At 40.8% G+C, this 27,602-nt stretch overlaps 1 protein-coding gene across 2 annotated transcripts in view; it reads right to left on the bottom strand.

The window, feature by feature from the left end:
• Positions 1-365: 365 nt before the first annotated feature.
• The window catches only part of LOC119917038 (SH3 and PX domain-containing protein 2A-like), a 53,476-nt gene continuing 26,239 nt past the window's right edge, over positions 366-27,602 (bottom strand). Inside the window, exons 7-14 of one of the 2 annotated variants that reach the window (XM_038737105.1) lie at positions 20,598-20,726; positions 10,650-10,763; positions 8,275-8,358; positions 5,190-5,307; positions 4,783-5,111; positions 4,575-4,624; positions 3,540-3,659; positions 366-3,355 (exon numbers count right to left, since the gene is read on the bottom strand). In XM_038737105.1, coding sequence (XP_038593033.1) covers positions 1,436-3,355; positions 3,540-3,659; positions 4,575-4,624; positions 4,783-5,111; positions 5,190-5,307; positions 8,275-8,358; positions 10,650-10,763; positions 20,598-20,726 — 2,864 coding nt within the window. In that variant the 3' untranslated portion in view covers positions 366-1,435. The remainder of the gene's footprint in view (positions 3,356-3,539; positions 3,660-4,574; positions 4,625-4,782; positions 5,112-5,189; positions 5,308-8,274; positions 8,359-10,649; positions 10,764-20,597; positions 20,727-27,602) is intronic. The other variant, XM_038737106.1, reaches the window with a different exon arrangement.

Raw genomic sequence — 27,602 nt, 5'->3', positions numbered from 1 at the left:
TAGTTAAAAGTAATGAATACATAGTTAATAGTTAAAAGCAATGGATAAGCAGTTGAAATAGTTAAAGCTTAAAGTAAGGGATAAACAGAACCATACAGCTTCTGCCACTATATTCAAACACCACACTGGTAACTAAAATTCAACTCCATGAAAAAATATTGTTACAATGTCTCCTTTTATATAACTGATATTGTTAAATAACATCTGGTGTTTAATCCATTCATAAGAACACATTTGGAACATGATAAGTGCTGATGAATGGACTGTGGGAGTACATGACAGAAAAGGTTTGGGAACCATTACAGGACCAAACCTGATGTGTGGGTAAACAGTAACTATGAGTAATGATTATAAAAAAGGACTAATGATTGTTCAAAAGTGCATTTATTTAATTAATTCTTTTGGCACTTCAGTTATCATCACTGGTCACACAGTTAACATAAAACAAATGTGAGCATCCCAGTACTACTGCAGCTGAAGAGTTATGTCAAATTTACTGCCCAGCAGAAATTCAAAATGTTATCATGATTAATAGAGCAGTTAATCAGAAATGTTTAAGCGGTTGTGACATTTTTTCATCAGTAAATTTCTTACAATAATAATAAAATAAGTAATAATATGATTTTTAAGTAATGAATAAATATAATTTTCACTGACATTAGGGAAGTTTTAATTTTGGACAATTACAATCTGAAAGTAAAGCAAAGGTTATAACTTTCAAGGGAGATCATCAGGGATTGTTTTTACATTTAAGGGTAAGAAAATACTGATAATCAGAGATGCTCACAAATTGTTTTGTTAGGACAATATTACATAATCAAATGGATAAAATATTTCACATAAAAAGGTGACGTACAGTATACAGAGATATAAAAAAAAACATGCAATTTGACAGCACCAAGATGAGACCAGCACAAAGCAGCTTTGGCAACAACTGACATTTTCTTTACAGAAAGGAGGAGAAAAAGGTTTAACTGCTACAGCTCAACGCATCATCAGTATAATGAATCAATTCAAACATGCAGTAAGCTTTAAATGCTTAAAAAGTTTTATTAAAAAATTACATTATAAACTTACAGAGAAGGGTTCAAGGAGTGGACACAAACTGACATCTTAGTTCAAGTTAAAAGGTAACCTCTGAAGAATCATTAAATCTTTCTTCTGCACTCTGGTGTTCTCTTTGGCAGTGTCATTAAGTCCTAATATTGTTCTTAATGAAACTTTTCACGCACTGTATCATGTAGACTTACTTTACCAGATGTCTCGTTTCATTTCAGTCATAATTTGATCTGGCTGCTTGTTTTGGCAAAGGTACCGGGTAAGATTTCAATCCTTCTTTAACGTCATAGGGTTAGCCCTTTTCACAAAGTAAATGCATCTGTTTGAGTAGTCTTTACACGCATGTTCAGAGTTCTGCCAGCTCCACACATGAGCACTAGTGCTTTCTCTCGAGGTAATTTGAGGGAACCCAGCCTTTCCTTGGTCTGCCATTGTCTAGAATCTTGCAGTACCACCATCCATTGGGGTTTCTTTCCAGGACCTCCAGACTCGTCCCCTCGGGAAATCCCATGGTCTCCTCGTCTCCATGGTAATCTGCTATGGAGACATAAACCTCTCTGAGGTTGTTGTGGATAATGTGGGGCTTGGGTTTTACTGTGGACACAGGGAGGGCATTCTTCTGAGAGCTGAAGCCAAGGGATTCAGAGCTACCGGTACCAGATCTGTTCCTGTTGGGTAGCGCTATGTTGTTTGGCGTCAGGCTGTGTGGAACAGTGCCGAAGGAGGCATTGCGTCGCACTGTGGGGCTGGCACGAGGGTGGTCTGTGGAGTTGAGGGACTCATTTCTCCTGAGAGAGCTGGGACCATCCCTGATTGGGGCTGATATGAAGACAGACTGAGGTCTGACAACCTGCTGCTGTTTGGTGCTATTCTGCTTTCGTGAGCCGAATAAGCCGGTAGGTTTGGAAAGGCCACCTGGAGGCTTGGAGGGGATAGGTGGGGTGACCTTCTTTAAGTTTTGGTTGATATTATTCAACGCCTGCACCCGTTGTTCATTCTTCTCCAGGCTGTTGGACTTGCTGAGGCTTCCAGGTTTAGTTGGGGTGCCATCAGATTCGGATCCCGCCATGTCATCTTGTTGCCTGATGGGCTCCAGGTAGTAAGTTGGAGCCCAACCCTCAGCGTCTCCCCAGCGGACATACCACCAGCCACTCTCCTGCTTCTCCACCACTTCCACCTCAACTCCGGCGGGAAAGCTGAGCTCAGACTCTTGGACTTTCTCATAGGGATCTGTGGTGCGATACAAGCTGCATCCTTCCAGGTCAGAGTCTCCCCGGCTGCCTTTAGAATAGATGGAGGAGAGATCGGATGTGCTCTGAGAGGAGAAGGAGTCTTCTGAGGAGATGACTGAAGCTGTCTCAGCGTCCTCACCTTTAGATTTGGTGCCGTTCTTCAGCTGCCCTGTTGGCCGCAGCTGTCTTCTCAAGGTGCTAATGTCCATCTTCTCTGCACTGGACGCCTTGGCAAGATGTGGTTTAGGCCTCACCACTGGCTTTAGTTTAGAGGAAGACTTGGTGGAAGAGGATGCCTTGCTTTCGTCTTGGTCTTTTTTGGTTCTGGACAGATCTGGGGTGGACTCAGTGGAAGCAGATTTAGGACTGGATGCCTCCTCAGCTTTGGTAGAAAATGGGCTCCCATTCAAGTCGATCTTGAACTTGTTACCTGCAGGTCTCCATCCACCTGATGTTGGGTTTGCAGTCCTGCCTGTTTCTGACAAGACACTTGTCTTGGAGGAATTTGAGTCCCTGCTGCACTGCCTCTCTGGTGTCTCCCTGAAGGGCCGGAAGCCGTCATTCTCATAGATACACTCTTCCTCCCCCTCTGCCTCCCCCTCTGCCTCATGGCCATCTTCAAACGATTCACCCATCTTAAAGGAGGCACTGTGGAGCGACGAGGCCGGAGAAGGCTTTGAGGACAGGTGGGATCCCTTCTCGGAGGAAGTGTCATCATTCTTTCCATCCACCAAGGACCCTTCTCCCCTCAGAAACTCAAACTCAGACTCCATGTCCAGATCGCCAATGGCAGGGACATCATATTCTGGCTCTTCATACACCGGCCTCCCAGAAGACACAGGGGACTCTGGAGCGTCAGACCCAGGGCTGCTGGGAGGTGCAGTCTCTGCTGAGTCTTGTTTTTTGACAGGCGGAGCTGGGGGTGGAACTTTTGGGCGACGCAGAGTGCTTGTTCTGCGATTCAGGTTGGGCTTTTTACGTTTGTCAATGTAGGAGCAGGGAGCCCAGCCCTCCTTCTCTCCTATCTGGACATACCACCACCCACCGGAGTTCTTCTCAATTACCTAAAATACATGTTCATAAAAGAGTTAGGCATTTTTATACATTTTAATTTTAGATTTTCTCTTGGACAAGGTTTTTGTTTGCTACTGAGCTATGATAATTAAGTTATACAGCAAATGATATGTGGTTCATACACAAGCTTAAGATTGTCTTGTTACTGAACTTTACTTAGAAAAGAGTGCTTACCTCTGCTTTCTGTCCTCCATTGAAAGTGATACCGTCCGATATACAGGACTGGAAATCTGCAATGGTGTAATACTCTGCTTCAACTGTAGGGGGCTCTGGTGGCGACGGCAACTGAAAACCCTAAGCACAAATTAAATTGGCACTGTTAGATGAACTGTAAGTGCCTAAAGGTAACTCATGGATACTCAAGGACTGTAATTATCATTTTTTACTTTTCAGATTTTTCATTCATAATCATATGATAATCTTATAAAACACAGTATTGTCAAAGATTTAGACCAGTGAGCAGTTATGAGTAGTTAATATTTACACTTCACTTTTAAGCTTCCCACATGGTTTCATTCAAATAACTGTTCAAGGCTCTACGGGGTAAAATGATTTATTGTTTCACAAAAAAGCAAATAGTAGAGCAGATTCCAAAAATATGAATACAACATTTTCTAGAAGAACTTTGTTTTTCTTCTTTTGTACCTCATTAATCATCTCAAAACTCAGATCACTAAGAAGGGGGCCTGACCCACAGGGTGGGAACCACTGGACTAAAATACCTAACTTATAGTAATAACAACTAGCTGCAACTCGACCAACTACAGCTGTAAAATGCTGCATACACGCCGATGCATTAGTAACAATCTACAAATGTAAAGTATAAATAAATCAGTCAAATGAGATATTTTTAAGTAAAACAAGTACTTTTACTTTTGATACTTTAATTATATTTTAAGTACTTCTAATTAAGTAAGATTCTGAATGCAGAACTTTGACTTGTAATGGAATATTTTCACACTAATGTATTAGAAATGCAGTGCACATTTTAGGACTCTGGTACAGTATCCTTTCCATTTCTCCGTTCATTCTTCAGCCAAGAACAAAAGTAAAGACTGCACACTGCCATTTAAGATTGCTCACAAGGGATATATATATTTATTAGCACCTACAAACCACAAAATTAACTTTAACCAGTAAACAACAATTAAATGACTGCATGACGAGAGGTCATAGATGATGTATGGCTGAAATGTCTAACACTCTTACCAGGGTTGCATCTCTTCGAGGAGGAGGTTTTTGCCTGAGAACTGGGGAACCTGTGAAACAATCACAGAAAAAACACATACATGATTGTTTGGTTAAATTTAAGAACAGATATTTATAACCCTCAAAGAATTTAAGTGAAACTGAGTAATTAGTGATCTACTGTTTTGAGAGTGAAAGAAATTCAAACATTCACAGTGAGATCACTAACCAATTTCCACACGATGAGGGGCGATGCGGGCTACAGCTGGTGAGGCAGGCTCTGCTTTACTTTTTCCATCCTGTGCGGTACTAACAGGGCTGGAGTCTGCACAAAGGATTGGCAGGCTGATCTCCTTCCTGGCCACCTGGGGGCTCTCTGGGACACCTTCAGTCTGCACATCTTTCTCACTCAAGGCTTTCTTGTTAAGCAGGTTACTGATCTCCATGATGTTTCCAATGATCTCCACTGGGCCCGTCACGGTCTTCTTACGGGGAGAGAAGTCATCCTTCATCTTCTTCAAGTAAGAGGCGGGAGCCCAGCCCTCTTTATCCTGGTACCTGTAAAGTATGCAGGACGGAAGTTTGTAATAACAGAAGTTGATAAACAAAGTGTGAAGCAAGTGAGCAGAGGTTTACCTGACAAACCACCAGCCTTCCAGGTTCTTCTGAATGACTTCCACAATGACTCCTTTCTCGAAAGCAATCTCATCCTTGCCTTGGCTGGTGTAGGGCTGCACTGTTACATACTTCTCTTCTGCCAAAGCCAGAGCAGAGAATGACAACAAAGCTAAGATTTTGAGGGCTGTGAGACATCTGAAAACAAAACTGTCATTGGAAAAGTAAAGTGTATATTCTATAAATCTGTTCCATCATATTTTTATAAAGTCATACTGCAGTAATAAGAGATGAGGGTTAACAAATAATTTGCATTACATTATGCAGCAATATATGGTTACAGCAATATATAATGAAAGATAAAATTATTCTGTTGTGATACATTGTTACCAATTTTGAGATATGATACTAGAGCAGAGGTGTATCTTTTCTTCAATGCAGACTGAAACTGTTATGCTTCCTGGCAGTTGGTTCAGCTGCCAGATGTGCATGTAGATGTGCTGTGTGTGTTAAAATGTTCTTTGGCATGTGAGTTTTGTCTATAATTTTTATGAAACTGAGAGAACTTTATGATGCAGCGAATGACTACAGGACATAATTAATTCTTGTATTTAGAAAAAAAGTATTTTGCCATCATGGCAGTATTTCCCTGAAGTTACACAGATGGTGTGATGTGCTATATATTAGATTAAGTTTTGCAATATATCACATCGCAAAAATCACCTAGTGTTAGCATCATTATCGTGGGCAACCCACTGTGACAGTATTGTATTGTCTTTTTGTTGCTGTCCCTGCACCACAACTCAGCAAAGAAACACTGTGGAAACACAGTGAGGAAATTTGTAACAAAAAAAGACTAACTTTGGATACCCTAATTTGACTGCCTCAGGCTGCTTGGTGCTCTATGGATTTTTTTGCATTAAACTAATACGGTGGATTTGTCCCCCAACACTTCCAGTGAAAGCTCTTTAAGAAGGGATCTCTTTGCAGCCAGTGTGGATAGGAGGGAAAATAATGAACAAAAACGCTTTCAATGTAAGTGTCGGTTTCAGACAGACTTGAAAAAAATGTTACCTTTCAAAGTTTGGGACAAACTGAAAACTAGTTGGAGGACTGGAAGAAGCATAAACCTTACGAGCAAGTAAATACACAAGACAAAACACTGAACAACTGGTCAGTAACCACTGGAGTTCTGGCAGTAGATGACCTGGCAAATCACATGAGAACCCTAACTGTTGTGTGTTCTTGTACCAAAACAAACGTTGACGGCAACAAGCAGTGTGCAGACCAAAAAAGTAACTAAGAAGTGTAGATTTTGGGTGAGATCCTGGATTAGAGGCGTGTGCAACGCTGGCTGTAAAGCCTACAGAGGGAACTGGAAGTGAGTGAACTTTGTACAACGAAGCTAACTTCTGGCAAAGCTGTTTATTTACCGGTATCTCTCACTTGGGGGACACATGTGATGGTCAGTTATAAATATCAAACGTATTTAAAAAGATCTTTATTAGAACATCTGGCAGTGACTGGATCTGTAGACACTTAAACGAAATCCATAATCGGCTCATGTCTGTCCCCCCATATAAGGTGCCGACCATGAACCGCAACATTCCCAGTTTGCATTGTTCCCCTTCTTTCTCTCGACTCATTTCCTGTCAGCTCTCTACTATCAACTGACCAATAAAGTCCATAACAAATAACTAGTACTAGCGCGTATTCCTCAAAATGTGATCTAAATTAAAATTTATTTATTTTTATTCACAAAGGCCTAATAGGGACCTTGGTCTTGCAACAGCATGCATCTCCTAACTCAGCACATAATAGAGAGCAGAGGCTCCATGCTGATTTATGCATTCCCATAAGGCCAAGTGGCAAAGCAAAGACATAATTTCCTGTCATTATAGCAATTCCTGTCTAAACACAGACAGCACAGGGAGAAGAGGTGTGTATGCTGTCCTTCCAGTTGGTACACAGGAATCAACATTCTGGTGACAAATTTTTCCATTTTCCTTTTCTCCACCCATTTCTAAGGTTGTGTAGGAGCGGAATGGTTGTGGGATAGCAATTCCCTTTACTTGCAAAAAACTACAGTAGGCTCCACGGGCAAAGGCTATTTCTGTACACTCCATTTTCCTTTTGCCTGGTTCTTCCGGCCTCTTTGTCAGGGCTGGTAAATCGTGCAATAAAGGGAAACTCTGAATCAGATGTTATGTTAACCACAACATGCATCGCCTGCATCAGTGTTATAAATTATTCTTGTGGAGTCAGCAAAATATCAGTCTTTTTTTTCTTTTAAACACAAAGCAGGATCTCAGTCCTAGGGTGGAAACTACTCTCTCTCCAATCCAGAGAGCAGCATCCTCTGCCAAATGCAAAGTTTGGGCTGAACTCAATAGCCTATCCTCACTCCTCTGTCGGCAATCCAAATGCATCTCCTGTGAAAAAAAGAAAAACCCTTGGCCTTGTTAAGAAAAAACGTGCAAGTTTGCGATTGAAAATGTGACTTTCTTGCTGAATAAGTGAGAGATTCAAAAAGGCTCTTTGTTTACCTGTCAATATTGGTTGCCATCTGCACCACAGCAGGATAAATGTTTGTTTCTGCCACTCTTTGGTAGAACTCACACTCATTAGAAAACTACATACACGCTTCATTTGCTCATAAAAAAAAGCAAAATATGGCTCTAAAATGCAGCATGAGGCATTCCACAGTCTATTACGCAACTACTTTCAGATGATTGGGTAGTATTTTTTCTGTGTTTCTGGGAAGATTGGTTTTGGCACACTGTTTAATTATAACGAGAATGCTTACATGGAGCACTTTTGTAACATAATTTGAGCTTAGCATCAATAATTGGTGTATATAAAAGTTGCTGATTTCACCTTTGCTTTCCAAGCTCATTTCATATTAACATCAGTTAGTGGTTAGTTGTGCTGGAGTGGGGCTCGTGATAAATGCATTTGCTGGAAGACAAGACAGGATGAAAGCCTGAACAAATATGCGCATGTGGAGAGGGTCGAGTTGTGTGTGAGAAGAGACAATAAAGACGGTGTGAGGAGAACAATAACATATGGAGGGAGGGAGGTGAGGCAGCATCTGTCTCGGCTCTACCTCGGCTCTGCTGCCTGCTGATGACACCCCCCAACGTCCATCTCCGGTCCAGCCTCTTCAGATGAGCCTTATGCCGCTTAGTGACTGACAGACAAACGTGGTGACCAGACGACAGCAAACAAACAAAGCACAAGTGTTACACAAACACACAGCACACACATGACATGGATCCAACTAAGAGAGCTCCGTTATTAGCTACATGGAGGACATAAAAACAAGACCACAAAGCAAAACATGGTGGACGTGTTAGTGTGGGTGGATGAATGTTACAGAGGAAGTGTTAAACCAGGACATCTTCTCTGTGGCTTGTGATTAAGGATGTTGTTAGCATGGTTTTCCCATCCTGTTGTGTTACAGCACCTGGGACACACATTGCTGCAGCAGGAATGCCATCCTGTTAATAGAGCAGCTGATGGTGCCGCTGGTTGGAGTTGTGTGCCTCAGAGGGTATATTTTTTCCCCTATGCCTTTTGTGGGTACAACAGTGGAGATGGAAACAATTTTTGCCAACTGGAAGATCTTGTGTCACATGCCAAAATGATAGAAGGAGAAGCTCCTTTAAATTAAGTACATTTTTAATTTCTAATGATGGAAATATCAGACAGAATTTGTGAAACAGGTTAAAATGAATATTTCCAGGCAGCTGATTAAGATCATTATAAAAAAACATAGCATGTGCTACTATTACAAAACCTGGAAAATATAAAAGGAACAGTTTGACATTTTGGGAAATATACTTTCTAAAACTTTTTGGCTGAGAGTCAGGGTATCTATACATAGTATGAAGCCACTGCCAGCCATTAGCTTAGCTTAGCATGAAGACTGGAAGCAGGGGGATTTTATTTTATACATATATTTTTATACAAAACGTGACTGAAACAAGGAAGAGGGGGATGTGTACACCCTTTCATCAGTGGGTAATGTCACATCTCAAGCTGTCTTAGCTTTCAACGTGTCACTTTTTTGGCTTTTCGAAAGAACTACCATGAATCCCAAATCCAGTTTTTCTGTGACAATGCGGTGGCACAGACTGCGGAAGACCACACGACTGACAAAGAGATGCTTTATGAGTTTCAAGCCATTCCCGTGACTGACTAGACACATAATTACACTGACAGATTGTCCTTCGCAGAAAAACCCCTGGCAGTAAACTCCAGCTACCTCTGACAGAGCAGACAGAAGTGTTGGGTGTAGACGTTTACATTTAGGTTTGTGTGTGTGGTCATACATTTGTGCTTTGCATACATGTTGAAATCTCCCTGATAAAAGGGGCATTTTAGCGTATTTAACATTTTCTGAAGCGGTAACACTGTTTAGCCTCATGTATTCTTTCTTTCCCTCTATCCTTGAGTCATAAGATATACAACACCAATGGGATCCTGGGTCAACAACAACTGTACAACAAAATGTATTTTGGCCAGTGTGATGGAAAATCTTAATGTTTGTTTGGAAGTGTGACACGCAACTTAATGATTTCCTTGCCTCCAGTTTGTTGGGTTGTCTACCACAATGCTGCAAAATCTTAAACAAGCTGCAGTTGCTGCACTTACTGTCAAACCCATGTAGTGTATGTGACACTAATTGAGCTCTATTGGTCTGACATTAAAATGTTTTCTCCACTAATATTGAATGGCTTGAGAGCTTTTAGACGGCTTGATAACCGCATCTGACGGGGCCATCATGATGACTGCATGATAGGACGCTGTCTTCAGCTTCACATGTGTCCGCATTATATTTTGGCAAACTAAACTCTACATATGTGTGTTTCTTATCAGGGTTTTGGATCTCTCTCTGACTCCAGTGAGCTCGCAAAATTTAACATCAACACTCGTCTACTGCACTGTGACGTATGAGCAATCCACAATGACAAGCAGACATTGCATGAAATAGCATAATTTATGTCAGAGCTTGCTTTAACAAACGATAACCATAATTTAAAGAGCATGAATCATGAGATATTCTCCTGTTTTATTCCTTACTGCTGATGGAAACACATGCCTCTTTCATGAGCTCACTCCGTGGAGGTCATATCACTTAATATTGCTCTGCATCTCTACTGTACAGAGCGTTACTGTACATCACTTCAGTGGTTGTGGTCTGTTGTCTCCTGGCAGTCCTCCTTGCTGTTTACCCAGGCCTGAATCTACACTCTGTTCAAGCGTGCTTATAATGGCAGGCAGACAGAGAGAGGTGTTCACTCCAGCCTGGCGCCACCCGTTAGCGTAGGCCGGCACTGGTGGATGTAGGGGCGAGTTTGCTCCATTTTGTCACAGATCAAAGACGGGGGATTAAGGGCAGAGATGGTATTTGTGTGTGAGGTTGTGATTGAGTGTGTGAGTGGGTGGGCAGAGGCAGGAGAGTTTGTAGTGACTTACCTTCCCCAGCTTTGGAGGCGCCCAGCTCCAAGTCATCACGCGTGCCACTGTGTGAGTTGAGATAGGTAGCAGGGACCCAACCCTGCTCTTCCGCGGTGCTGACAAACCACCAACCTATGGAAAAACATACAGAGCCTGAAAATCACCCAAACTATGTCCGATGTTTAACAAACATGTCACACAATGGAATGCACTACATAGCAAGATACAGTCGATATAGCGTAAACTTCGTAAGTGTAAGGAATTAAAATGTCTTCTGAGGTTTAACAGTTATGTTGAAATTTAGCAGATGAATTTGGGACCGTTATAAGATTACTGCCCCAAAGAGTACACATAATCTCTGCAATGACAGATGAAAATGAACACAGATGACATCTGCTGACCATAAATCTTCTAGTCTGGCTTATATCCCACGTCATATGACATGTATGTTTGTTTTTGTCAAAACGCAGGGATGAGCTGAAATGAATGAACAAGAGGAACTTAAATGTGTTGCCAACATAATCCATTACTACGGTCAAGGCGAAGAACATCAGAGGGATCACCGCCGGGATGTAGCTCTTATTGAACCTACATTTCATCAGGATTTCTGATGTACTACTAGCAGATATGACTTGCTTTATGACAAATGCCAAGCCGGAAATGTGCACCTGCAAAATAATGTTTCACTTTAAAATGATTTGATCCCAATAAAGTAATTGAGTGGAGAGGTCTGTTGTGTTAGATTAGGGCTTGTGGAAAATGTTAAGTACATTATGAACACAAATACTGACATTTTAACTTTTTGTGAAAAATTTCACAAAAAGTCCCACCATATTTGTGAGACCTCTCACCAGCTCTCAACAGGAGACTTAAGTGACAAAGCTGACACCAAAACTGTATGATATGCCACACATATGCTATTTGTTTTGGTAACAGGAATACAATATGGCTGACAGCTATCCGGACAACCCATAAAGCGGACGGAAGTGTTCCATCACACCTTCACAGCTGGTCCAAACATCCAGTGTACATTTTTCTAAAGAAATTGTGTATTAATAGGTAGTTTAGTTGCACGTAAAAATAGAAAAAAGCAGAATATAGTATGAGAGACAAGAACAGACAGAGGATGTAATTACTGTATATGTTAAAGGATTGGGTAAACTTATAGGATGCTAATATGGAAATAACAGCAAAAAGATTGAAACGCATTTCTGAAAGAGAATGGAGTCATCCTTATTTTTCCACATGACAAAACAATCTCACAGAAATTCAGTGCACCCAGGACGCAGGTGCATTTCAGAATAAACAAATGGTCCTACTAAGTCCCATCATGGCCCTTCTTTTTCTGTCCACCAAATTCAACTAGAATCAAGGAGCACTAGAGATATCCAGCTGACAGATTAGATGCAGGACTCTCAGGGAAGGAAAATCTTTCTAGGCCTTTTTGTAACTTGCACATGCAGATACTGTTTTTCATGTGAAGGATGATTTATTTAATTGATGAACTTGCTAAGCCACACGACAAAGTACATAATCGGCTGTACAGCGGGGCTCGTTTGCACAGTGTTAGGGAGGGTCCAGATAGCAAGATGTTGTTAGTGTTTGGCTCCATAACAACATGCTGGCCAGGGCTCAGGTACGTAACAAGCCGTGTAATGTGCTCAGTCTTTACACCAAAGCTGTGCTGAGCTTGAACAAAACCTCATGCCAATAAATCAAACAGAGCAGCAAGCTACAAAAAACAAAACAAAATGTTGCCTCCATTCAGAACCATCCATTTTGAGAAGGTCTCAAAATACATCCTTTTTTTGTCCACAGTTGAGTTAAAATATTGTGAGAACATTCAATTATTGTTTAACATTAATTATACTGTCATCCTAATTTTAAATGAGTTGATTATATCAAAAAGTTTGCAATACTTTATGGATTCCCTGAAAACGTTTAAATAAAATCTGATGTGTTGTGTTTAGTGACCACCAAAGGTCAACAACAGCTCTATTAATGTTACATTAAAGTAAATTGAACATTATAAAGGAAGGTCAGCTTGGCAGAAGTAAAAAGACCTGCATCACCTCAATAAAGAAAAATCCTTAAATTTGCATATTTTTAGACTGACACACTGGGGGGAAATGTCATTCTCACTTCAGCAAACTGATACTTACAGAAATGTAAGCAAATATAAGAATAAGGTGTGGGAATGTACTTTAATTGAACACTCGGCTATTAAGTCTGAATATACATACACAGCAAAGACACACAGTCACTTTAAAAGGCCTGAGTAAATATATGCTGTTATTGATGGCTAACGCTGCCATGCCTGTATTTTTCCAACCATTCTCCCATATGGCAGGTGCTTAGGCTGAGTTCACTGAACCTCAAAAGAAGCAATAAAAGTACTTAAAAAAAATGCACACGCATTACATACGTGCTGATTTCCATGCCACTGCAGGTTTATATCAGACAGGTTGCAATTATATGAAATGTAGAGGAAAACACTGCTTCATGTCTTTCATCGCATGTATTTATTCAGAGTGACTGCAATTAAATCTTGCACAAAAGCAGCTCCATAGTCGATGCGTATTTACAGGCAACACAAAATGACAAAAATCAAACTTTCAGAAACCATGTGGAAGACATGAAGTCATTCAATCTATAGGTCACGTTTAGGGCTTCAGATTTCAAATGGAGTTGTGGATTCGGCTGCTTTAAGCCGAAATGGCAGATAATGGAAATAAGATTAAGAGAAGAACGTGTTCTCTTCCTCGTTTCCAGACGGCAGGGATTATCTGCACAGATGTCGGAGAAACAAAGGTGAAGGAAGCATACCTTATGTCTGGAAATATGTGTGTGCATACGCGTGTGTCTATGTGTAGACATGTATCCATGCATTTGTCTTATTTTGACCTGTCTTGGATCCCACAGCGGAGAGAGTAGAGACATACAGTACATTATAAACCTACACCTGTATTGATATCTGCTTTTTTAATCGCTTCTCGTTGTTTTTGAGTCTACATCGTCTATCTACGTCTATCTTGAGTCTACATTACAACATGCATTTCTCAGTGTCTTCCTGCCTCACCAGCCACGGAAAAGTTCAAAATCTTGGAAAGCTGCTGCAGAGTTTTAACCACAAAAGAAAAAAAGACAGCCAAATGCTGACTGGCAATACACTTTGCTAAACATTATTCAGTATTATGATTATAGCTACTTAGTCAACATCCTGAGTAAATCTAAAAGCTTTTAAAACGTTTGAGCAGAGTTTAGTTTTGGAACCCCCACCGTTTAGGGGTCAGTGGTTGCATAAGACAATAGCTAAACCCATAACCCTCTGGTGGAGATGTCATATAACACCATCACACCATAGAATCATGACCACAGACATCAACCTCAAATGTCAGTCTCAGAAAGGAAGAAACCCAACAGAATGTCTTGACAACACTTTTGTATTACACTACAATGACATTGGGAAAAACAAGATGTTTCAAGCGCAGCTGAGGTCAAGTTGTAACTAAGTTTATGCCTCGGGTAGCCTGCTGTGAGGTGCAAAACTCTGGTCGTATCAAGTTAAATGCCTGCTTGATTCCAATTATTTCTGTAATAAAAAATGAAAATGATGATGTCAGCCTAATTTAGACAGCATGAAACATACAGACGCAGATTTAAAGCAAGACATGTTGGGAAATACACTTACTCACATTCTGGCAGAGAGTTACGCGAGAAGTCGATATAATTCTAATATCTTTCAGCTTAGCCTAGAACAAACAATACCCAAATCCGCCTCCCAGCACTTCTAAAGCTTATGTTAAATCTCGTAACTTCTTGGAGTCTCTGCTGGTTGCCTGTCAACTGGTCCCAGCCAAGAATTAGTCTGCAACATAACCCCTCATAAAATATATAATTGTAATTTTTACACTTGTTTTGGTACGGAATACACTAATTAAAGACAAAATGTAAATTAGTGAGACAGAGCCAGGATAGTGTTTTCCTCGTTTCCAGTCTTTCTGCTAAGCTAAGCTAACCGTTGCTGGCTGTAGCTTCGCATTGAACCGACCTACATGAAAGTGGTATCAACCTTCTTGTCTAACTCTCTGCCTTTGTTGATTTAAATAAATACATTGTTTTGTTTAATTGTATAATGAACAAAATCCATATCGGTTATGTAAGTTAAACGTTTTTCAGCAATTTGCAGTCTGAGCTCTATTTGTCTCTCGTACAGTATCTGCCATCTGGAAACTCTATCAGCTTTAAGACCGGTGCTACATTTTTACTGTAATCAACAACAGATTCTCAGCTGCAACAAGAAACTAGATTTATGCCATGTGGGATTTTTCCTGAGGTGACTGGATAACCTATAAAACAAAACTGCAATCTAAGAATTCAATAAATCAAGTCTGATACCTAAGGAATGACATATGCAACACAGTGTGACATTTGCTGTACTCCTTCATGCTCCTTGTCCTTAACAAATAGACTTTAACCTGTACTGAAATTCAAAATAAACATTGTTTTGTGCTTTGGACTAACTCTGTAATACTCAATACTCAACAAAATACTTCTACACATCTAGCATGAATATAAGAACCACAGATCCAGCAGCACAAGGAGGCTTTTTTTTCCTCCATGACCTGAAATGATGAGGAATGCAGTGGCTCAGCAGTCCTGCAGATATCTGACACCACTGTTGAGCAGAGCAGGAGAAAACCCCATTCATTTCCAGCTTCTGTATTCATTAACAGTGGATTTGGTATCAAAGCACAAGGGGGAAGGTATCCAGCCCAATACACACACTTCCAGTTCATAAAACCATAAAACACTGGGGGAGCTAATGTTGACCTAAGGCACAACCTTCTCTCTCTCTGAAAGGATCCCCTCATGGTCTGAACGAAGCTGGAGCCTAGAGCTTGGGTGCTTTCTAGGCTCCACTGATTTGGAGACACAGCAGTCCTTGAGTATCTGAAAGCCCACCCCTTTAAAATGCTGGTTTAACTCAATGGTCAATTCTTGAGTAAGAGAGAGGGGCACCTCTTTGGCTCCACAGAGTGGTTTCTGTAGACTATTGTTACCACCATTTGTGCTCTTAAAAACTGTTATTGCTCCTGTTCTTCATCTCATCTGCCTGTATCGCTCTGCGACAAGATGAAGCCCATGTTGAAATGCCAGTTACAAACCTCCCATTTGAGTTTCCATATCTAAAAATAAAGGAAAAGGTTCATTTCTTGAGACGGTCGTTAGTACTTCCTATGGTCAGTTGAAAGAATGTGGAGGATGGGGATTACTTTGAGTGGATAATGTGTCTTCCATCTGCTGCTGCAACTTCAGCTTTTAAAAAAAAGACATTTAACACTTGGCAAGTTTTCTGCATCATGTCTTTGGTGGTTCTCTGACATGAATTATAGGGTTTTTCCTCTTTTATACAAGGAAACATGTTCTTGCTGAAACTGCACATAGCAAATTGGGAAACTGAAGGCTAGTGCTGCAGATCCTCGCAGCACTAGAAACTCAACAAATACCTTTCCTTTAATCCTCATGTGGCAGGTATGCATGATGCTTTTTGTGCTTTTTCGTGCCATTTTCGGGAAAGTCAACAGTCATTTTAATAAGTTGTTATCTGCGCAGGGTGATTATGAAGACCTAGGATTGCGTCCCAGGTGAAACAACAAATACAGTCGACTGAGGGCTTCAAGGAAATACACAGTTTATTACCTCTACAATATGAGCTAATGGTGTGCTAGATGGACAGTAAAGGGATCAGCAAAATTGATTTAATTTGATTGTTAACATGAATGTCTGTCCAAAATTACATGGCAACCTGTTCAATACCTGTTCAGAAGTTCCAATAAAAGCTTCCTTGGCACTAGATGTAAAGACTGGGATCACCAAAGTCATCAGGATATATCCTCTGGGCACCATGAATGTTTGTACCAAATGTGAAATGGCGATCCATCCAATGGTTGTTGAGATATTTCAGTCTGGACCAAAGTGGCTGGACCAACCGAAAGACCCACATTGCCAAGAATTACAACTAACTCAGATTGTCCAAGTCTAGAAAGTTACAGCACACTGATTACTGCACTATTTGTCGATATGTCTATATTGTTTTGTTCATAGTGTGTATATTAGTGTTGTCTATTCTGTAGTTTGTGTCTGATTTTATTTTTTATTATATTATTATTTTATTATTGTATAAGTAAGCACATCGTGAGCAATGTACAATCCTGAGTCAAATTCCTCGTATGTGTACACATACCTGGCAATAAAACTGATTCTGAAAGTCTGTGCTCTAGTAGCAAATTCAGTTCCTGGAAGAATCTGTCTCTCTGAACATCAAGCAGCCTGCTACTGTCAGACAGAGCATAGACGTTACTCCATTGGTACATTTTTTTTTCATGTTAAGGTAAAGAAGACATCCTGCACATCCATTATGCCGAGGGCCACACATGCTTAAACTGCCAGGATTTGACACCAGCAGTCTACAGGCAGTTGAACACCACCTGCAGCATACCCCTGTTACCGTCCAGTTTCTCTGTGGCTCAGATGTGTTAATCTTAAAATCATTAGTCTGCATGAGAACAAAAAGGGCTAAGATGACCGTCTTAGTAAATGACCCTTAAAGCTCTTCCTGAAATTTCACTCACTCCACCCTGCTTAAGTAAACTGGGTGGAGCAGCAGAGATAAAATACTGTACATGGGTGGTGCCAAGGGGTCTTTGGGGAGCTGGAGGGACGGACGGATGTGAGCTAGCCTCTCCAAAACAGACAGGCATTCCTGGAGTTCATTTGGCAAATTGTAATTCATAACAGCTGATGCAGCTGGAATGGAGAAAAGTTAAACCCTGACTGGTCCACAGAGAGCGATTTTCTACACAGCACTGGGCACACTGTGCCTTAAGCTGCCCTTGAGGTATAGGCAAACCCGCTACAATAAGTACAGTATTTCCACATGTGCAAATAATTTTTTCCCTTCCTACAGTACATACTATTCCCTTAAAGGGCAAAGTTTAAACCACTGAATACAGACCATCTGAACTGACCAACAAGGCTGCTAGCTTAGCTTTGGTTAACATCTCTCCAATATAGTGTAAACTGAGGAGGCATCCTGGAGGATCCATTAAGCCATTATAATGAACCAACCTCTCTGAACCACTAACTTTGGCAGGAAATGTCTTTTTCCATTTTCTCCCCCCTGAGTTTCTCCCTGCATTACTATTTCCTCCTGAGCCAGCCCATCAGCAAACTCATAAAATAGACAATTAAAATTGCTGCAGAAGGAGTGAAGACAGAATTAATACTTATAAAACCAAATTTTAAACATTTTTGGGGAATGCTAACTTGTAACTTCTATAACATGTTCATATTGTGCCTTTAGATTATACCTTGTGTTTATTTTTATGGGAAAATGTAACTCCTGTCTTTTAAGAACATTATTACAGAAAGACCAAGCAGTCAGTGGTCTACCTTGTTGATTTACCGCATACTACACCTACTTCAAAACCAACAAACCACAAATCAATATTAACTACTGTACCAACTGAAACAAAGGCCACGGCACAAACTGTATCGTCAAGCAAGTGCAATGGAAAATACTGCCTTGGCTCGGGACAGCAGGCTGGAAAAGTGGAGAAAGCAGAGCTTGCTTATAGGTCTGACCTAGATTCACTGCCCTGTCTAAGGCAAATGTTATCTAATCTAAGGTAAGGAAAAGTCGATAACTGCACTGGCAGCAGTCACAGCCACAGTCTATGGTACAGTAGCTTTAACAGCAGGACTTATGTTTGAAGGACTAGGGTGAATGGCAAGAATAACACAGAGTTATAGTTTTCCATTTCAAGATCTTTCTCTGTTACACTGTTACAAAAAAATCTCACTCAGACACAAAATGCTGATACTAAATTAGATGGTAATATGACAGCATACAGATGTTTTCCACTCAGTCCTCAGGCATCCAAAGACTCTTCAGGGACATCCATGCTGGTTTAAATGTACATGGCTTTAAAGAAAATGTGAGACTATGGCTGGAGGCTCAATAAAAAATCCATACAACCCTTTTATCATTACAAATGCAACAGACACCTTTTAGTACCTCTAACTCGGCATACATAACTCTGTAATACACAGATCAATCTGTCAGAAACCATTAAAGGGTTTGTACTTACACGGCAAGGGAATGGATGCTAAATGAAATGAGCTCTGAAATCTTCTTAGCACACACCTGGTCTTGTTAGTATTGGCAAAAGGCATATGGAGTGATGTCACCCAGCCAAATGGAGCAGATTTAGCCGACTTCCATTGCAGGAGGTGTTGAGATTTCAGTTAAATGCTAGCTGTGCTGCTGGAAACGGTCTCCATAGCAAGATGGATGGGGGGGCTGTATTTACTTCAGATCTCTGTGAAAGTGTCCGTCAGTGTATAATAAAACTGTCAAATAGCCTTAAGATGTTATTTAAGAAGCCTGAAGTCTACTGTTTTTCATTCTAGAAACTCATGACTAATCTAACCACACCAGAAATTAATGAATGAGCCGAACTGAGAGTGGCAACAAAACTTAGCCTGCATCAGAGAAGAGGATGAAACAAAGCAATAGTAACATGGAAACTAAGCTATAATGACAACTTGGAAGCCTGGAAATCATAAATCTGCAATGGGACCATTGAAGTGCATGAGTTTCCCATTCTGCATGGATCATCAATGCACAGACCAACCACTATAACTTTGCACAGTGGTCAACTGAAATGCAAAAGTGAGGGGGCCTCTACTTAAAAGCACAGGACCATGCGGTTCAAGTTCATGGAGGAAAGCTCTCATATAAGGCCCCCCGATAAAAGGACTTCAAGGTGTTGGAATATCCGCCTCACTGTGGCCCCCCATTGGGTTGAAATCCTTCTGGAGCAGGGAGTGAAAACAAATACATGAACCCGAAGGCAGAACACGTGACACTTCAAAGCGGTCCAACTCTAGGGACCCTCTTCCTTAAGGCTAGTGTGGCATGGCGTTTCACTCACACCCATCATGAAACCCAAGTCCAGCTGCCTTACTGGTCACCGCTTCCTCCTCCACCTCTCTTTCCCCATCCTCCCACTGAAGAACACATGAGTCCCATTACTGTTTTACTGTCTCAGCACACCATTAAAGCTCAACTTCAGACCCTGTTAGTGGGCCTTTACAGTACCTCTCTTTTGCTTCATATGGCAAATTCCCTTCAAAACAAAAGTGATTCAGACAGGTGTTTAGACTTGGGTGTCAGTGATAGTTAACAGTTTTAGTATATTTAACCAAGACTCGCGATCTGATACTCACGGTAGCTTTTCTGGTTTCCTTGTCATGTGTCATAAAATCTAAAAAACTATCTAACCAGTTTTCATTTTACTGTATTACTGTATTGTACTGCATTTAAGATAATTCATGTGCATTTGCTGAGGGTCTTTTTGTGTGTTTCTCCACCCACAATACATGCAAGTTCCTAGACAAATTTTAGCACATTCCTAGAAAAAGAAAAATACGGCTACTGACTCATTAGACATCAAATACTCTTGTCAAACTGAATCACACATACCCTAAAACGTGATCTTGGATCTTGTTTGCTAACTCTTTCCAGAGGTTAAACGGCTGACTAAGGTCTCTCTGCAGCTGGCATTTGTAAATCCGGCATGTCTTTCTGGCTTTCCATTAAAGTGAGGTGGGATAATTAATACGAGTCTGGAAGGCATTCCTCTTGCTAGAGGCAACATTCTGGTCCCCAGCCTAAACCAACAGTGGGAAAAAACAGGGATGACTGCAGGCCAAAGTGAGCCTCCAGATGGGGCTAACTAACAGCTAGCGAGCTGTGGACAAAGGGTTGAGTGAGGGAAAAGGGCAGCATGTTTGAGGAACCATGGGCTGAATCATGACAGTCTGTTTGTGTCTGACATACACACAACAATGTACACTGTTCAGCATGTGTTTGTTGTGGATTTGTTTTCGGTAACTCACCACTCTCGCTCTTTTCAATGACGTCGACCACCTCGCCCGCTTGAAGGCTGATTTCTGCAGGCTCTTGTTTCTCATAACTGGCCACCACCACGTACTGTTCCAGGAGCATGGGATCCGAAGCATCCAGACCTGGAGTTGATGGGAAAAAACATGCTGTCAGCCAGCTGCCAGCCATAGGTCCACGAGAACGACTGCTGGGCACTCGTTGTGCCATAGGCCACTTTGTCTGTAGAGCTCAGCCAATCACAATATTCACAGGGCTCAGTGCATCTTCCTGAGAGTCTAGCCATAGAGCTGCATCCCCCTCCAGCCCAACAACAAGGGCAATGGAGATACTGAAAGTCTAGGAACAGAATCTCCCTCCAAAAAGTGAAGGATCAAGCAGTCATGTGCAGAAAATCCATTCTGTGTTACTGAAGGGGCCTCATCCCTATAGTCCAACCAAGCTGGGACCGGGTCAGTAGCTGCAGGTAGGCACATTAACACAGTAGAAAGAGGAGCAGCAATGAGAAAGCAGAAGGAGCTATAGTAGTGATAGAAATGTGAGCTAAAGCCAGCTGAGGACAACACAGTAGAGTGGGAGAAAGAAATGGTTTCCCTTGGAAAATAAACCATCTGCTAAAAAGCCTCCTTCTCCTCAGTTGGGGTTGGAGCTGGAGAAAGAGTAGGGGGTTGTGTACACCAATCATAAGAGTCGGCACTAGAGGCCTTAAATAGAACCAGATGAAGGGGCTGGAGCTGTGCTCAGAGGGATGGCCCTCTGTCGCCATGAAACACTAGAGCTTTGACTACAGCGTGCCACCCAGCCAATGGAAATCCTCCTTTCTGTACTTCACTGAGTTAACCATATAAACACCAGCAGTGATTTAGTTCTTTCACAGTTTATGCCAACTTTCATAACTTGGTCAAATCCATTACTTATCCAGAGTTTCTTAACTCTAACTAACTACCGGAATGCCTTATTAAGACGGAAACACATGATTTAATTTGTGAACATATATAAAGAGCATAGCATATAGTGCCCGATATATATTACTAACATCCACAACATTTCCCTCCCCCCATTAGTAAGGCTACATTAACTGAGCAAGGCTGAAGCTTTAATCGTGAAGAATCCTTAAAACAAGCATAACTAACTGAACTAGAGCAGATCTAACAAGCGGCAGCTGGAATTCAGACACAATCCCAGCTGACATTCAGTTCACACATTAACAAGAAACTCTGCTGACCACTGAGTTCAAAGCCCCTACCAAAAGGGGAGCTATCGTCTGCACACTTAAGATTATATCCGTTTACACTAATAATGCTGCTACCACAGATACACAATGTACTTTTATAGTGTGTTTGAATACCAGTAAAAGATCACAATCGCTATTTATGGTCACATTGCTTCATATGCTGCGTTTACCAACTGCCATCAGTGACTGTAGTTACTTGACTCACACAATTAACAAATACTTCTAAGAAAATAATGTCACGAGAAGAAGAAGAAAAGCAAAGCAAACTCATTCAAAGAAGATTCAAAGAAGATTTGTTTCTGCAAAGAGGAACTTTTCTTGAGGATGGAAAATAAGAGCAATTCAGTCCAATAGATCGAAGTTTTGAGAGGCTTAGATAAGGAATGATTGAGACAGCTTGGATTAAGAAGCCATTTCTCCAAAGAGCTGACCTAGCGACAGCCCTTCAGACTAAAGATTAACATTTCTCCATTGAGATAATATTTTGCATTCAATTTGGAAACTAAATTTGAAAGGCGCTCATAACTTATGAAGATGAACTCAGCACCATTAGCATCTCAAATGCTTAAAACTGCCAAAGAGTCTGACACTGGATTACTGTGGTTGGGCTGTGGTTTATGGAGCTTCACATTATTTGTGCAAGATGTTTTGTCAAACCACAAAGTTGGGTGCAGAAACACTGGAAAGAACATATTTAAATTCTGGGTATTGCCGCCGTGTTCTTTAAAGTATAATATGACAGCAATTACTTTAGTCACAGCAAACAGTGATATTACTTTAGACACTATTCTGGGATGTGTGTGGTAGAGTGGTTTGTTTTTAACTCAGATCAATTAACGCTGATCACTACTAATGTAGGCTCAGCAAGGACATAAGTTCACTAACTCAAACAGGGTCTGCTGTAACTATTACACAATTTTTACCAGTGATAAAACTTGTGTAAATCAAGTTCACACACTACAGTCTTGGCTTGTCTGGATTCACAGATTAGTATGCAGTACCTTTACTGAATGAAATTTCATTCAGCTCTTTACTTTTTCATGAGTCATTTTCCCTCTACTCAAACCACAACAAACAGCAAACCTACAGATATATTCTGTGCCTGTGCTGATTTAATACTGAATCCGGCCTTGAAATAATATAATGACCTGTCGGGAACCCAATTTCCAATGAATACGCTATCCTTGACATTGTCTCAAAAAACAAAACAAAACACACTCATCAATATTTTAATTTCCAGACAGATGGACATAAAACACGTGATCTCATAAAACCATTATCTATGTCAAATGAAGTAAACGGAGGTTTCTAAAACACACAATTAATGACTACTGTGAGTGAAAAGTAAATCTGAGACCTGAGGTGAGTGAGTAAAGACTTTGTCAGTAAAGTCAATAGACCTGAAAAACAAAAGCTAATATTTCAGCCTCATTCAGGAAATGAAATGTTTTGCAACAGCAGGAAGACAGAGCCAGAACAAGGAGAACATGTGTGAGAAAAATGAGGGGAAACACCCTTGGACAGGATAGGTCTAATTTCAAATGAACCCTTTGCAAAGAGAGTATAAATTGAGCTATATAAATAAACTTGATTTGTATACAGTAAAACTGTTGGAGCAGTGATTTCCAGACAGAGGTACTTCTGCACCTTCTACGTGGAAAGATTGTGAGCAGCTTTACTATTTTGAAAAACAGATTTCATTAAAAGAACATACAATATACAGTATCCACATACAGGGAAATAAAGTGTATGAAAACTATTAGCAATTGAGCACAGAAATTGAAACAGTTAATGGCTAAATGGTTGAAATCGTTAGCTTAATGTTACGGACAAAGAGTTGAAATAGCTAGAAAGCAATACATTAATGGTTGAAATTGTAAAAGTACTGGATAAATGCCACTCCAAGTGGTAGTTGTACAAATGAAAAAACAACTTTTACACTGACAGATCAACTATATGCTACAAACACTGTAAAAATATTCACTTTATATCATTAATCACTTTAAATAATAATATATAATAACGTTAATAGACATTTTGGACATGATGTGGTGTGGATGAAGGGGTACTTGACTTCATCTGATAGGGCTGAGGGGGTATCTCTGAGACAGTTGGGAAGCTTGCATGTGTTTACATGTGTATTATACATACGAATTTATGAGCTTTGAGAGGAAAAGTATTTTTTTCTTGGCTTCAATCAGATAGCCTTTTTAGCCACTCTGTGTTTATATCTCTCCTCACTCAGATTTACACATGTGCTTCCTGCTCCCACCCTTGCACACCATGACGTCCCCACACCATCCAACCCCTGCCTCCACCCCCACTCACCCATCATCAGCTCCGTCCAAAGATGATGACATTTAGGAACGTTGCAATAACTCATCACCAAGAGGAGGAAACCGGGGAGTCTAGTCTACCCATTTATACCAAGGAATTTTTCTTTGTGAGAGATTTTTCAGGATCAAGCATTTTGGTTGATAGCATAGTTGGCAGTGGACTTTAGGTCTTAGTGCCATATTTTGAACCCTGAGGTAACTTTATGAGAGCAGATTTGGGTTGAGGGGAGTAAAAATTTGGCAAAGTGCGATGCCTTTGTTTGGCTCATCAGCAGCAGATGTGCAGTTGGATTAGAAAAGGACACCGGACTGCTGTTCAATGTAGTGCAGATGTACTCATGTCACTGAATCAGTATGTGGCCCTGAGGGAGAAGGGGCAGACCACAAACAAATAGTACAGAAACTTCCCCCAAAATCATCTTACAGACACCCTTCACAAGGCTGTTAAAAACTGTTGACTATATTCATTATCATCACTTGATCTGTTGATTCTCAGTATCTTAGGTCCAGAAAAAAGTGTAATCATAGTAGTTAAAATAAAAAGTATCAGAAAGATAAAACATTTTCAAATAGGTTTAGAAATATTTAAACCTACACTGTATACATCCATGTTTGCTTGTGAGCCGTATTCTTTTTTCTTAACTTTTGTTGCTACATTACTTGAAAGGTTACTGCCACAAACTGTGTATATCATGTACCCTGCGTGCTGGGACACACTTGTAAAAACATCGCTCCATAGCAGTACTACGGGTAAAAAAAAAAAAACATCTACAGGGTACCTTTAACTTCAGTAGTTACCACTGCACTGGATGTTGCTGGTACACAGGTTTTCCAAAAAGCCTGTAATAGGAAGCAAACTGCTAATTAAGTAAGCAGGATTTCCACCAAACCTCCCCTCCATCAGGTTTTCCAGGAGAAACCCTGACGCCTTTGATTCTTCACCACTAGTACGCGAAGGAAGCAAACCATTTGACACCATATCCAAAATTACAAATAAATTCATTACAGAACATTTTCTGGCTTGCATATAGAGCAAAATGCAAAGTGCTTTCTCCAGGGTGGGAGTCCACTGTGATAAATGGTCACTTATCAGAAACAGAGCGGCCTGTATTGGACCTGCTCCATGCTGGACGGGGTGGAGCTTCGATCCTTCCAGAGTTAAGTGATGTTAACCTTTCCAAAAGCAACATTTGATTTAAACCTTGTTTAACCCACAAAATGAATCATTCTGCTACTGTGAGGGGGCGCTGTTCATTGAGACAAAGTGAATAGTTGTTAAAGTAATTTGGAAGTGTTCATTTGCCTTAATTATTTCCTAGGCCAGTTGAAAATCTTATCCATCTGCAAACACAAACAAACACGCAGACCTCTTGACCCACCCACCATCTAACTCGTGAACAAATTAACCCTTTCCCCCCACAACAAGCATGCGCGCACACATGCATACCCACACATGGCATGTAAACACCCACATAGACGCAACCTCATGCACACTTACACAGCCTATACACGCCCCCAGAGACCCACAGCTCAAATAAAGACAGCAAGTCTGCACACATAAACACACTCCCTCAGTCCGTGCGCAACACTGAAATGGTTTCCACTTGCCACGTAAACCTTCTCTCCTCTCCAGCTGCTTTTCACATGCAATACACCCGTGAGCGCTCCATTTCTTTTCCTCTCCCACTCAATTTCTGTTGTAAGCCCATCTCACTTTCTTTTTTAATACAGATTTTAACTAATGCTTCGGTAATGCTCTGAATCCCCTGAACCTCAACATCATAAGAAGCAAGCAGCAAGTTCATCTTGAAATCAGAGTTCATTTGAATACTCAGTTCCGCTCGTGTTTCTTTTTCCGTGTATAGATGAAGTAGTATTATGTAATTCATCACCGTAGTAGCTTGTCAAAAGATGTTTCCTCCAAGGTTTGGTTATGACAGCATGTGTTTTCATCAGTCCCAGTCATCTGACAGTGATTTATGCTGTCGACCCCGCTATCAGCAGTCAGCCCTGACAATTCCATTATATGTCTTCCTTTGAACCTAATGTAGATAGCGGCCTGGCTATGATGCTGAGTCAAAAGTGTAGACTGCTTTAACCTCATACTGTGGGGCTGTTGAAGTGGAAGTCACTGTTGGATGACAATGAATAAAATAAGGGCCAGAATCTTTCTGAAAACACAAGAGAGATGAAATCCCGAAGTATATAACACAATTCCCTTTCCAATCACTTTTTTTTTTGTTGTTGTTGTTTTGTTTTTTTTATCTCCACTGGTCTGATAATGACACCAACAGCGAGCGATCATCTGTGAGTGTGTAAGCCTAAGATGTTCCTTAGATTTCTCATGCTTGCCAGGTAAACAGAGTTCCTAGCTGAACCTCTAACTGCCAGCAGTTTTGTGGTGAAGGGCTACATTCTCCTGTTTAGGGCAGGGACTCAGTACACTCTTATGGGAGACCTGCACCATGTAATTATGGAAACCATAAGCTGCAGCTACAGCACAAATTCACCACAGACTCACTGCGCTTTATCTGCTGTCCGGCTTTACAAGAGAAAGATCAATCTTTCAGCTGCATTTACCACTAATGTCCTGCATGGGGACTCTGGTGATGGCTTAGAGATGAAGTATGGAGGGCTTGTCTGTGCTCCATGTTGACTGTGAACAGTAAATTATCATAAGCATCAGACATAAAATGTGTTATTATTGTTTTCATTGGTAGACTTGATCCTATGCAATGATTTATTCTAAGCATAAATACATATCTTAAAATCTGCATAGGTGATAACATATTTAATATCAAAACCAAACCCTTCAGAATAAAACAGCTGAAACTGTGCATGCAAACGACAGGCGCTATATGATGAACTTTCCAGGCAGCAGATATGAATATAAATGGAAACCAATCTAATATCTTGCACAGACTGAATGTAGGCTACTCGACACACACATACACACACACACAGTTGAAATAAGACAATTTTTCCATTTCGCTATGTAACTGGAATTCCCCGTTACGTAAAGCCTCAATACCATGGAACACATAATGAAATTAGGTTGGGTTCTTATTTCGTTTGGTGGCAACTCCAGCAAAGCTTTTCCTCAGAGTGGATCGCCCGCAGAAAATTAACTTATAGGTCATTTACAGAGACTTTCATTGCCCAGCTATGACATACATAACTGTGGCAGATTGCAGGAAGGATGGCCACAGCAACTTCTGCATCTGATTGCAGGACTAACATGTAATTTAGTAATGCATGTGGGTATTCTGAAAAGGCATGCAAGTGCACGCGCAAACACACAAATACACAACACTTGCACAGCTGTTCACTAAACCCCTCTCATACTTTTCCTGCTGCCTCCTACGCTTGTATCCCCCATGCTCAGCTGAGTCACTCAGTCTTTCTGCCTTCGTTACACACACACGTAAATC

Source organism: Micropterus salmoides, unplaced genomic scaffold, assembly GCF_014851395.1.
Source record: "Micropterus salmoides isolate LMB-PRFRI ecotype aquatic unplaced genomic scaffold, ASM1485139v1 Ms_hic_scaffold_22, whole genome shotgun sequence".
Taxonomy (NCBI): domain Eukaryota; kingdom Metazoa; phylum Chordata; class Actinopteri; order Centrarchiformes; family Centrarchidae; genus Micropterus; species Micropterus salmoides.
The sequence above is the reverse complement of the archived record's forward strand: the minus strand, read 5'-3'. Positions and strand labels throughout refer to the sequence as shown.